The sequence below is a fragment of the Haplochromis burtoni genome, unplaced genomic scaffold, assembly GCF_018398535.1.
Source record: "Haplochromis burtoni strain Fernald_Lab_line unplaced genomic scaffold, NCSU_Asbu1 Contig_346, whole genome shotgun sequence".
Taxonomy (NCBI): Eukaryota; Metazoa; Chordata; class Actinopteri; order Cichliformes; family Cichlidae; genus Haplochromis; species Haplochromis burtoni.
The window spans coordinates 602,304-615,260 of record NW_024582707.1 but is presented as its reverse complement, the minus strand read 5'-3'; the positions used below and the strand labels follow the sequence as shown (position 1 = coordinate 615,260).

The following is a 12,957-nucleotide window of genomic DNA, read 5'->3' as shown; positions in this document are numbered from 1 at the left end:
GCACTGCAGTGCAGTAACTGAACAGCCCAGTCAATCAGCATTACATGCAGATTTCTGCCACCATGCTGTAAAATACACAATCTCCTAGTTATTTTTAAAAGTGATTATCAACATTATTGCATAAAAAATAGGCAGCAAATTTGCATCAAGTTGGATTTTTAATGAAGCATGTACAAACTCGTGATTCATCTTTGTAATCACTGTAACAACTACAGTTAATTTGCTTGTGAGAGGATTGCAAGAAAAACTGCACGCTGTCTTTTAGCATCAGTTCAAATACACACATTAGCACATTAGAAATTTAGTCATTGTTTTCTCTGAAATCATATTTTTAACCACTCAAACTAAACTCACAACAGTGGTTAATGTACATTTTTTACATTTATTGCATATTTCACAAAACCCTGGAAGTTAAAACTACATCAGAAAAACTACTTTGAGCCTTATTTCCTCAAGGAATCCCAAAATAATTTTTCTATTCCGAATGTGTGCCGACTGAATGCAAAACATTTTAAGGTGATCCTCCTAGCGGCAGCTCCCTGCTGTTTGCTCATAGTCTCTTTTTAAATGGTCTCAAATCTTAAAGGTTTGGTTCACCTGTCCCCATCACGCTAATGCAAAGGAGGTTGCTTCTTGTTGTCTACCCTAATTAGATTAGACAAATCCTGCAAATCCATGTAAAGTTATTTTTAAAACCTGTAACTGTCTGCACGGACAGCTATGTTGCTAACATATCAGTGATTTATCAGTGCTATCACCACTACCCACTTCCTTTCTGTTGATTCCATAGTAGATACCTGCAAGACACTGAGGTGTAAATATGTTTTTTCTTGTTTGGATGAACTGTATTTTCCTTTTTTTAAAAAGTTGCTTCACTGGCTCATCTGTACATGACTATATTTTAAAAAACATAATCAGATTCTTGTTTTTAATTGGCTTCATAACCATCACAGGGTTGTGCAGTACCTGTGTTACAGAGTGGTCTGATATGAAGATGATCCTTCCTCTGAGCTGCTATGCAGTAATGGCTGTCTCTCCCCGTAGCTTGATGCTCTCTTCTTCCTCTGATTGCGCTTCCATTTCCGTCTTGCAAAAACAATGATTACTGCGATGATTGCAGCAATCAGAGCTCCCAGAATCCCGGCACCCACGAGCCACTGCCAGATCTGTTGTGCCTGCTGGAGGTAGGGGTTCAGGAACTCTTGAACAAACCTCTGACCTATGGTGAGACAGATAGGATAGGACAGTAAAGCTTAAAGAAAAGGCCATTTAGGAGATATGCTTACAGTTATGCACTGACCTGGGTCCAACAGATAGGCATATTCATATCCAAGAGCCTTATTGGACAGGAAATAATCTCCGTTTCTATAAAGAGGCAGGAAGGGAACCATATAATAGCCATCATTGTGACCAATAGGGGCATTGGTGCGTGGGTAGCTGTTTCGTGGAGGCTGGTGGTTCCTGAGCCAGCGCTCATAGATACTAATGAAGAGAAGAAGTGAATAAGAAGAGAAAAGGGACAGAAAGAAAAAACTACATGAAAAAATTGAATATATATCATGATTCTACGTGATATGCAACCTATGCATCCTTACATCTTCTCTAGGTCTCGCTACTTTTATCTTTCTCACTGCATTACACCCAGTGTGTGCAGTTTACCTTTTGCCAATAATATGGGTGGATAAGTGTTACTATACCTGTCAATGAAAGCATGATGTAGCAGGAATATTGGGTCATTAGCTGAACCCTGTACTGATGACATGGAACCGTTCATGAACATATGCAAGGCGTTGTGCAAGGTGCTCTGGCCTGACACGGCCATACCCGTCTGTGGACTTGCAAAACCTGCAGAAGGTGCATGATACAGGAATGGCAACAATGTTTACACAGGAAGATAACACTCAGGGATGAATTTAGTAGTAAACAGTTTGTAGGTTTATATGAGAAAAGTGTTTGTGCAGAGAAAAACGTGAGCTTGGTGGAACAAAAATGAGAAGGAACTGAGATATATTACGACTTAAAAGTCTTACAGCTCACCTGTGCGACCAAAAAATGTAATTTATTATAATTAATTTCAAAAGTTCTCTGAGACAACGGGGGAATCATTTTCATATTAAATACATTTGAAGTTTTAACAGAATTGATGTCCTGATGAAAGAATGTCCTCTTTCACACCTCGTTCAAATGCACTTGATGTAATTTAATTCAGGACTCAGCTTAAGGGGCAGCCTGTGATTTACAACAAAACTGGAAGCATGTCTAATGATATAACGTGTGCAGGATGTGTTAAACTCCAACAATAAACACATAAAATAACTAGCAGGTTTTAGTGTCGATGTCTGCATTAGAGTTTGCAATTCCTTGTACACACACTGGTTTGTATCTACCTTTTGTGTTTCCAATGTGCCAGTGCTCATTCACAAGCTTAGTAAGATTAAGCTGAACTTTGGTGATTAAACATGAAAGAAGAGAGGACTAAAACAAATGTATGTGCGTGTCTGCCTCTCACTCCTACCCTCTAGGACATTTCTAAAGCTCATGTTGGCAAATCGGTCCATGGGTCCTGTCTCGTACTCGGGGAGGCCCACAGCGAACTCCACATCATCTGAATTGGGAAGTCGTTGCACACGATTGGTATCATGGTTGCCGGGATTACGTAACAATGGACCCTCCCCCGTGGCATTACATAATGCTTCTCGGCTGTTATACTCCTCTGACTGGGTGCAGATAACCTATACAAATGTATAAATGCAAAAGTGTAAACATACATGTTTCTCGGGCTGTTATAGCTCACAAACCTGCGGGCCTCCATAAGGCTTTAATATGGCTTTCTTACAAATAGTAAATGGGCATTAATAGGCATTAGTGAAAACTAATGGAACTCTCTGAGTATTCAGAACAATGCTGCTTTCAAAAATCACAACTTTAACATAAAAATCTCTCAAATAGTTGGATTAACAGGATGAACCAACTTAATCCTGTGGGCTTGTTTTTACAAGAAAATGAGCTTTCAGTGAGTTAATGTATAAAAACTGTTTAAAGGACCACATATAATCAAATATGGGTATTTCCACTCTAAGACACACTGAAACCCAGGGCATGAGGATCAATTTTTCTTACCTTCCATGATGAGAAGACAGAGGCAGTGCTGATGAGGTTGGGATTAAGGGAGTTGCGTCCACCCATCAAGGCATCGGTACACACGTCACAGGTCTGGGAGTTCCTCCAGTCCCAGTATGGGATGGTGAAATTAAAATCTCCTGTTAGCTTCCTGATCTCATTCTCCCAGTGAAGCAGGAAGACTCTGTGCCAGGGCAGAAATGCTGCAGATTCATGAGCAAAATCGATATCTTGCCATACATTCCCTGGTCCTCCCAGGAGGGCATCTCGGGACACATAGTAGTGCATCCACACAAAAAGGTCATAGGTGTTGATGTCAGAGAACATGGGGTTCTCACCATTTTCTCCCATCTGTGCCCTTGTGCCAGTGGCGATGACATAGTCACGATTGATGGTGTTTTTACCCAGGTTCAGATAGGAGATGAACTTCTGCTGTTCAGCAGTCGACATAGTCAGGATGTTCCTGCGCACTGATTCCCTGTACTCAGCACAGTTTGAACCCCAGTAACCAAACCTACACTCGCCACAGTTAAAACCTCCATAGTTTCCAGCACAGCGGCACGTCCGGTTGAAGAAAGCTAAAGGCCAACGCTCTCTGTCATCGATCCCACTGTGAGGGTACTGGGGTCCATGTGGCTCGTCTGAAATGACCACGTCTGTGCAGAAACCGCGGCCTGACAGGGCACCGCAGGCTGAGCCATCGCCATCCCACAATGGACAGCACTCTTTGGTCCGCAGTCCTTCTGAAGTGGCACAAGGGCGAGGAAACTGGCTTACACAAGCCCCAATCAGCTGTAAGAAAACTAAAGACATACACAGTCTTCTCATGGTGAAAAGTCAAAGGCACTCCACTCAGGGGGAATATAGATTCTTGTTAAAATTGTGAGAACCTCTTGTCCTCACAGAAGGTTAGGGAGAGCAAAAAGCAGCACCAGCAAATAGATTCACTTACAAAAAGTCACTTCCAGTTAAGCAGAGAAATACAGGCTCACACATTTCCAACTTTTGCTGTTTCCCCCCCTTTTTTCTGTTTTGTAATATCTACTCCTCTAACCTACCATCTAACTAGCTACCAAACCTCCCTCAACCCTTACACTCATACACCCAGCCAACAGCCCCTTGTTCTCTGCCTACTCATTGAGCTGTTTTAGGGGGCTGTCCTCTGAAAAGTGTGTGATCTCACGCAGCATCACATGCTCAGGATAATATTCTTATTTCACTTTGTCTAGAGACCAGCTGACCTCTACTCCACTTCACCTCGGGCAGAAATGTCTGGTGTGTGTGTGTGTGTGTGTGTGTGTGTGTGTGTGTGTGTGTGTGTGTGTGTGTGTGTGTGTGTGTGTGTACAGTACTCCCCTCCCTTGGGCAAAGCCTCTCCGGGAATTTATGCATGATCCGATGTGCTACAGAAACGTGTGACAGAAAGGAGCAGAAGTTGAGGAGGTGGGAGAGCGATACCGGATAGTGTATTAATGAAAGCCAGGCTTGAATTTAAATATTAAGACAGTGTGTTAGGATGGGATGAGTTTGTGCTTCTACTTGGTCTTTTTATGATGTTAAAGAAAGCAAAAATGTAATCTGCTACCTTCAGCGATTATGTTTAGTACTGTCTCAGAATATCTCAGAATATGTGCTCTAATAAAAGGCATTAAAAATTTGATTTGCTAATCAGTTACCATCCATCCATCCATCTTCATCCGCTTTATCCGAGGCCGGGTCGCGGGGGCAGCAGCCTAAGCAAAGAGGCCCAGACCTCCCTCTCCCCAGCCACCTCCTCCAGCTTATCCGGGGGAACACCAAGGCGTTCCCAGGCCAGCCGAGAGATATAATCTCTCCAGCGTGTCCTGGGTCTGCCCCGGGGCCTCCTCCCGGTGGGACATGCCTGGAACACCTCACCCAGGAGGCATCCTTGTCAGATGCCCGAACCACCTCAGCTGGCTCCTTTCGATGTGGAGCAGCAGCTGCTCTACTCTGAGCCCCTCCCGGATGGCCGAACTTCTCACCCTATCTCTAAGGGAGAGGCCAGCCACCCTTCGGAGGAAGCTCATTTCTGCCGCTTGTATCCGCGATCTCGTTCTTTCGGTCACTACCCACAGCTCGTGGCCATAGGTGAGGGTAGGGACGTAGATCGACCGGTAAATTGAGAGCTTCGCTTTTACACTCAGCTCCCTCTTCACCACGACGGACCGGTGCAGCGTCTGCATTACTGCAGCTGCAGCCCCAATCCGTCTGTCGATCTCCGGCTCCCTTCTCCCATCACTCGCGAACAAGACCCCGAGATACTTGAACTCCTCCACTTGGGGCAGGAACTCATCCCCGACCCGGAGTGGGCACTCCACCCTTTTCCGGCTGAGAACCATGGCCTCAGATTTGGAGGTGCTGATCCTCATTCCCGCTGCTTCACACTCGGCTGCGAACCGTTCCAGTGCGAGCTGGAGGCCCTCACCCGATGAAGCCAACAGAACCACATCATCTGCAAAAATCAGAGATGAGATTCTGAGGCCACCAAAGCAAAAGCCCTCCGCCACTTGGCTGCGCCTAGAAATCCTGTCCATAAAAATTATGAACAGAACCGGAGACAAAGGGCAGCCCTGGCGGAGCCCATCACCCACCGGGAACGAGTCCGACTTATTGCCGGCAATGCGAACCAAGCTCTTGCAACGGTTGTATAGGGATCGAATGGCCCGTAGCAATGGGCCAGACACCCCATACTCCCGCAACACCTCCCACAGGACACCCTGAGGGACACGGTCGAATGCCTTCTCCAGGTCCACAAAACACATGTAGACTGGTTGGGCAAACTCCCATGCACCCTCAAGTATCCTCGAGAGGATAAAGAGCTGGTCCAGTGTTCCGCGACCAGGACGAAAACCGCATTGTTCCTCCTGTATCCGAGGTTCGAGTAGCGGACGAACTCTCTTTCCAGCACCCTGCCATAGACTTTCCCAGGGAGGCTGAGGAGTGTGATATATTAAACATGACATTTTATTCAATCTGCCATGTTATACCATGACACATCAAACCTCTTTTAGAAAAGGTTAGATTGAGCTTCACTATAATTTGACAAAATAATATAACGGTGTCTGTCACAGAAGGTGTTTTAAACTCTTTTAACTCATAATGAAGAATGGGGAGGGGGGGGAATTATGTCCTTTACAGACCATTATGAGTTAAAGGTGATAGGATTAAACATAATCATAAGTGTACTTTGTGGTGGTTAAATACTTCCACACACTGATGTGGCAGGTGGAGCAGTAACATTAAGGACTATGTTGAGATTTCAACCTACATTAAAGCCAACACTAATGCTGAGGAAATAGACTAATTCTTTATTTTTAGGAAACAAGGCCATTTTTGTAATAAACATACAAATAATATTTTTTTTCTGATATATAAAGATTGCCTCTGTGACTGGAATTTTAGTTCAGATGCATGCAGGCTGCATAAGAGTCTTGTGTGATATTTCATTTTGACCTAATTTCATGCCCCATCAATAAGAGTGAAAGGGGTGAATTGTTTTTCTGTTGCACAAATATACAGGTTATTACTGACACTGAAAACACTAGTTCATCCACATGGAATCATGAATGAAACCTTTAATGCTGCTGCTGTTTAACAGCAATCATGTTGAAAACTCAACCTTTTAGTCCAAAAGAGGAAAAAGTACAGTAAAATTGTTACGGTTGCTTTGCTTTTCAAGTCTTTAATTGCAAATGAAATGGAAGAGTGAATAGATATAAAGTTGTAGTCATACTTTCCACCAAATGATTAAGATGCTTTGTGTAATAAATACAGTGTATTAATTGTTAATATATTGACAGTGTATTAATAGTATGTAGAAGACGTTTATAGCTGATAAAATACACTCAAAGGCTAATTGCATAAGAAATGAAATGTAATAATGGGTCTTTGTCAGTATAGCCTCATGGTACACACCACATGGTACATCGTGACGATCAGCTGTACGTGGAAACTTCCAGGAGGAGAAAGAGAGAGATTTTTTCTCCACAGGTTCCGTTCAGACTGGTACAGTACTCAGGGCAGAAAGTCATCTGCGCAAGCTTTAGGATCACAAGCCGGTCACATGCTACCGTAGCCAGGCACGGGATGCAGCTTATCTCGCCGCAGGAGCGCAGTGGAGCGCACAGGAATGACCATCACACGATAAACCTGCCCGCAGGGCTCCTCTGAGAGAGACAAGGGCACACACAGACTGTTTGAAAAAGTACTTTTATTTGAACTTACCAAGAATTTAACCTGAAATTACAACAGTAGGCTTCAGTAACTCCTGAATAACTCGGAAACCACGTGACGTCGAGTAATGGCTTCGGATTGAGACATTCCCATAAAACTTTTTTTTCCTGTTTCATCCAGACACAAGAGGGCAGCATGAGCCATTTGAAGATAGACCACCAGGGAAGTTGCCTGTCACAGCACGATTACTGCACGCAGTCAGAGTCCTCCTCATCATGCGTAATGAGATAACAGAGGAGGTAGATGACGGCTGATTTGTCTAGCTGGAGGGGATTCTTACGGTTGTTTTACGTTTGACATCTCACAAAACTCCCGCAGGCTTTTAAAAGCCAACCTGTACAAAACTGACCTCCACAGATCAACGAGGAAGTTGTCTTTGTTTTTCTTTTAATGCCATCTAATGTGCACTTGAAAATCTGTAAAAAGAAGAAAAGAAAATCACAAGAAGAATTTCAGCTCAGTCTTGAAAACAGACCTAACTGCACCTGTTGCATCTCATCGGTGTGTGTGCGCATGCTTGTGCAGAAGAGATAATCAAAAGCTATTATTTTCATAAACTATGAGCTGAAGCTTTTAATCTTTATCCAGAAACAGTTTCTATAAATGAAACCTCAAGTTGTGGAGAACCCCCCCCCCTTTTACTTGTCTTCCTTTTTAAAATGTAATATATTTTCCTTGCGATTTTACAAAGTTTTATTTTATTTCTGCAGGGCAAAGCTAAAGCAGAGCTGCAGTCTCCCCAATCTCTGTGCCATCCCTGTTATCACAGCATCCTGGTAGTCAGAGACACTGTGACAGCTTGTCAACCTGTGCTGACAGTTTACATCGACACTGAGGCTGCTTTTCAGAATGTACGCACCCAGTATCTGGAACAGCCTGCCTGCAGAATTGAGAGCAACCTCCCTGAAACCCTTTAAAATGTAAATTTACATTTCCCTGGATATATTATAAAAAATATACACACCATTTTGATTTATTGCATTGCCAAACCCACAGTGACTGCAGTGAGTTTTTTCTAAATAGATCTGCCAATGATGTGAGACTTTTTCTTTCTTACTGGTTTTTCACTTGTTTCAAGTTTTTTGCAGAACTTCTCCACGATGTGTAAAGTACGTGGACAGATCTGTCTTTTGTGCTATATGTGCTTGATGACAAATCTGCAGTCTACTTAAGTCATATTAAAACCCACTCTCCACTTGTTCAATGAAACAGCAGCCACATTACATGTTTCATAACTGACGTCCTCATTTCTCTTTTGGCATTGTGCGATTTGTAGGTTTTTTTCCCCCTCTATTTGTCCTACTTAGAGTGGGAATATCACAGAGAAGTGACAACCCTGTAAATCAGCTATGTGTCTATGGCAACCACTGTTATTTTGAAATGCCATTGAATAATTGATTTTCCGACTGTGACTGTGAGTCTGTTGTGCTTGTGATTTGCGGAGGAGTGTCGTTAAAAAGACTTTTACCCTATAGATGTTATATGTGTCTGATGCACAGTATTACACACTGATTACACAAACGCACATACAGAGTGCAGGTGTGTTTTGCAGGGTGAATTTTTCTTGGGATGATTCATTTGTCACTCCAGTTATATTTTCTGTCCGCTCTGTGCAACCACAAACTCTGTTGAACAGTATCAGGGCCAGAAAAATGCTCCAGATGATTCAGTGGATGATTTTTCTCCATCATATCATTCAGTCCAGTTCTCCATCATTTGACACAGTTCATCCTAACACATGTCATTGATTTGTCTCAGCTTCATCAATATTAATTCACTTATTGATCCAATCTTGCATCAACAGGTTTTAAGTGTCTCTGCGAGTGATTAACGACTTTAATCTCTCTCCATGTGTGCGTGCATGTGTGAAGGAAAGATTAGTTGGCATCAAATGAGACAAGCTGAACTGATCAATTAGATGCTTGTTGATTTTCTGTTTTACTATAAAAGTGAAGGGTTGCTATGGAAATGGCATCTGAGATCTGCCATCCATACAATTAAGCGTGAGATCCAATGTTCATTTATCTTGAACAGGTCTGTTAACCTATTAAGGTGACCCTAACATTAACCTTATGAAATCAGAATATCGACACATCTGGTATGTGTGTGCCCAGAGTTCATTAAATTTAACATTTTACATCAAAATTGGAAATTTTGAATCCAATATCTTGTATCTTGGGACATTTTTTTGAGTGTGCTTGATTTTAATTGAGTGCTACCTGAGGCATTGAATATTTTTGTTTTTGTCCCATTGTGCACAGAGATTTCTCCAAATTCTCTGAAATTATTTAAAATATTACGTACTGTCGATGATTTGACGAATAAAGTATTTGCATTCTGAAATGGTTCCACAATTTGCAATCATTTTTTGAGGTTTTTTTTTTTTAGAGATTGGTGAACTGTTGTCCATATTTACTTCTGAGAAACTCTCTAAGATGCTCTCTCTATACACAGTCATGTTACTGACCTGTTGCTAATTAACCTAACTAGTTGCAAAACCTTTCCCCAACCGTTTCTTTTGTTGCCCCAATCCTAACTTTTTTGAGACATCTTGCTTCCATCAATTTCAAAATGAGCTCATATTTTTCCTTAAATTATACATTTTCTCAGTTTATAAATTTGCCCGTTGTTGATAAAATAAGGGTTTATGATATTTGCAAACCATTCTATTCTGTTTTTATGTACATTTTTACACAGCATCCCAATGTTTTCACAACTGGAGCTGTGCATACAGTTATTGCAATCTGTCTCCCATAGTCCTTTTGCACTTAGTCGATTTCTTAATGCTGTATTCAGTGATTGGTAACCAAGTGGTGTTTATCAGACTGGTATCAATGCAGTCATTAGTAACTGGAAAATGTATGACACATCTGGTATGATTGAAAAAGGAGCAAATGTTGAACCTCAATTGCAAATTGTTATCATTAAAGAAGTTTACTAAGTGGTAATTGTATACAGCAAAACCTAATAGACACCTGCTTGGCTAATTGAATTACAGCCTGGCATCCACATTTAAGAACCCAATACAAGACTAAAAAAAAGAAGAAAGAAATGTGACATCATCCATTTTTATTTTCAGTGACAGATTTGATTTTCTTGGACATGCATAGATATTCTGCCAGAAACCGTTTAACTAGGTGCAGCAGAACCTTCCCCAAACTGCAACCTCTCACCCAGTTCAATGGTCCTCAGCTGCCCATCATCATTCTGGTCTGCACCTGCATCTATAAACATTATTTACACATTTGGGGTTTTGGTCGTTGTGCACTTATAAATGCCATCTGTCTATGCCAAATATGGCCTCACATCAGAACACTCCTACCTTTGTGGTTTGTTCTTGAACATTAGCCATAAAGGTTGAATTCATGCTGAGTCCTTTTCCCCATTCAGAAGCCTGCACTTACTCATCTGTTTTTAATACAAGCTTGCACAGAAAATTGTGTTTTGTGTCATTTTTATAAGAGAGGGCAAACACCACATCTGCTGCGCTGCTCTTCCTGTACCTGCTACTGCTGCAACTGTGAAGTCTCACAGACTTGTTTCTCACATATTCAGGCAATTTCTTATCATTTGTAAGCCATGCTGCATCTGTTGCATTGCTCACAGGTACCTCCACTTTTAAAGGTAGCCTACTTCACTTGATTCATTAGATTAAGCACACATTTTACCAACTTGAAAATAGAAACATTGTAGTAGATAAAGACACCATGCAGTTTTTAAACATATCTACAGTGCTGCACAGCCTTGTAGAAGCTTTGAATAAACGATATATTCACTAGTGTCAATGGAAGTTTGCATTCGAGTCTTGAGGCAGTTGTCACTTATGGGGAGTTTTACCCATTTTCTGACCCTTGGAAGACTACAAACACACATAGATAATGTGAGAGTCTGTTCATGCATGCATGTGAACTCTTATGTTTTCCTGTCAGCCCATGTGCTCATGTCAAAGCAAGCTTAGAAGGGTGAGGAGGAAGTGAGAGATAAAAGTCAGTAAGGCTATCACTGCAACATCTAAAGCCTGTCCAGCCTGCATGTGTGTGTGCATGCTTACGTGTATGTCTATGTGCTTTTAATGGTCTACTAATCCCAAATGCATTTGGCTGGCAAACTAATCCAATGCTTGTCTAGCCAAGCTCTAAAACCCACTTCTATCCCACACTGCCATCTCCCTGCCTCTCCCCTCGATCCCTGCTTCTCTCTATCAACATCTATCTCCAGATGGTATCTTGGAGGTAGGTGTGATAGAGAAAGCGGGAGAGACAGACAGACAGAGAAAGAGAGGGCGGATGACCTCAACGGAGCCTCCTCATTGGAGCGCGTGGCGCGCTAGAGAGAGAGAGAGAGGAGAGGGGGTTCATTTGTTGCCATAGTGAAAAAGTAGATTAACCACCGCGAGCACAGTGCCCTGACGGACTCGTGAGGGATGCTGTGTTTCTCTGGGAACATACACCTGTCCCGCAAGCAAAGGTAGGCTACAACTTCTCTTCTTCTCCTTTCGTGGACAGAGTCAGGAGAGTGGCACGAGGACGGCGTGGATTACCTGATGAATTCTCGTTTTTCCTCCCTAAACCACACGACTTTGCGTCTCAATGTGCGAGGAGACGCTTCCTCAAACGACCGGCTTTTACACCAATAGGCCCATTTATGAGAGGAAAGCCAACACGAAAAGAACAGCAATGTTTATGTGCGAAAGAAAGAGCCACATAGCAGATGAATTTTTTTTTATTGTTATTGTATTACCTATAAAGCATATGTTGATGAAATCATAAAATTGGGTTTTATTTTCTATAATTTATTGAATCGAGATATTTAAAAGGACTCGCAAACTTAATTTCAATTCAAAGATGCCATTACAAATGCAAAACTAGGTTTTCTTTCTAAAGCTAAAATTAGTTAATGGCAGTATCTGTGTTAAAGCCTGTGCCCAGAGACATTTGCAGGAAAGCGCGATGTTTCTATTACATTTGCATTGATTTATTTCTAATTTTTAAATCTTTAATGATTTGATCTCCGTGGGTCTTTTAGGTGGACGCCAGCCAAAGCAGTAGGTTAATGGCTCTTTACTCATCTGACCGCTATGAAACTTCAAATGCTATCGATCTCATCCATAGTGCCGTCGTCTCAGCCCACAGTGTCACCTCTGAAGTCTGTTTGATCAGAGAGGAGACAGACTCTCATAGTCTAGCCCATCATCTTCTTCCTACATTATGAGGCAGTGCAGCTCACGGGGCAAAGCAACCCAACCGGGGATTTTGTGTTGCCTACTTTTACTCTACAGTATCCGGATCCACTTTTTGGTTGTAGCTGGGCAATTAGAGATGCGTGGGAGTGAAGGAATTAAGAACGAAAATAGCGACACACGGAGAAAACACGTAGGCTACATGCGACATAGGAAGTTAGACAGTGGGCTCACAAAATCAGTAAGCTCCATCATCGCACTGATCAGTGTTGTACTCGTGGATTTCACTCGGTCACGTCCTCTCCATTGTGGGATGCGCGCTCTGGTGAGAGCAAAGTTGGACAGTGTAGTTTAAGTTTTAAAGAAAAAAGTGTGTGTGTGTGTGAAGGGGGGGTGGCCTTTTT

At 42.2% G+C, this 12,957-nt stretch overlaps 2 protein-coding genes across 2 annotated transcripts in view; one reads left to right on the top strand and one right to left on the bottom strand.

The window, feature by feature from the left end:
- Positions 1 to 139: 139 nt before the first annotated feature.
- tyr (tyrosinase) lies at positions 140 to 4,261 on the bottom strand. Its single transcript, XM_005942791.2, has 5 exons — positions 3,121 to 4,261; positions 2,516 to 2,732; positions 1,698 to 1,845; positions 1,301 to 1,482; positions 140 to 1,219 (listed from the first exon to the last, which is right to left on the bottom strand). The coding sequence occupies exons 1-5, from the start codon at positions 3,946 to 3,948 to the stop codon at positions 972 to 974; spliced, it is 1,623 nt and encodes a 540-aa protein (XP_005942853.1). The 5' UTR covers positions 3,949 to 4,261; the 3' UTR covers positions 140 to 971.
- A 7,338-nt stretch (positions 4,262 to 11,599) lies between these two features.
- grm5b (glutamate receptor, metabotropic 5b) overlaps positions 11,600 to 12,957 on the top strand; it is a 79,177-nt gene continuing 77,819 nt past the window's right edge. The window contains exon 1 of the mRNA XM_005942793.3: positions 11,600 to 11,841. The gene's annotated coding sequence lies outside the window, so the exon portion shown is untranslated. The remainder of the gene's footprint in view (positions 11,842 to 12,957) is intronic.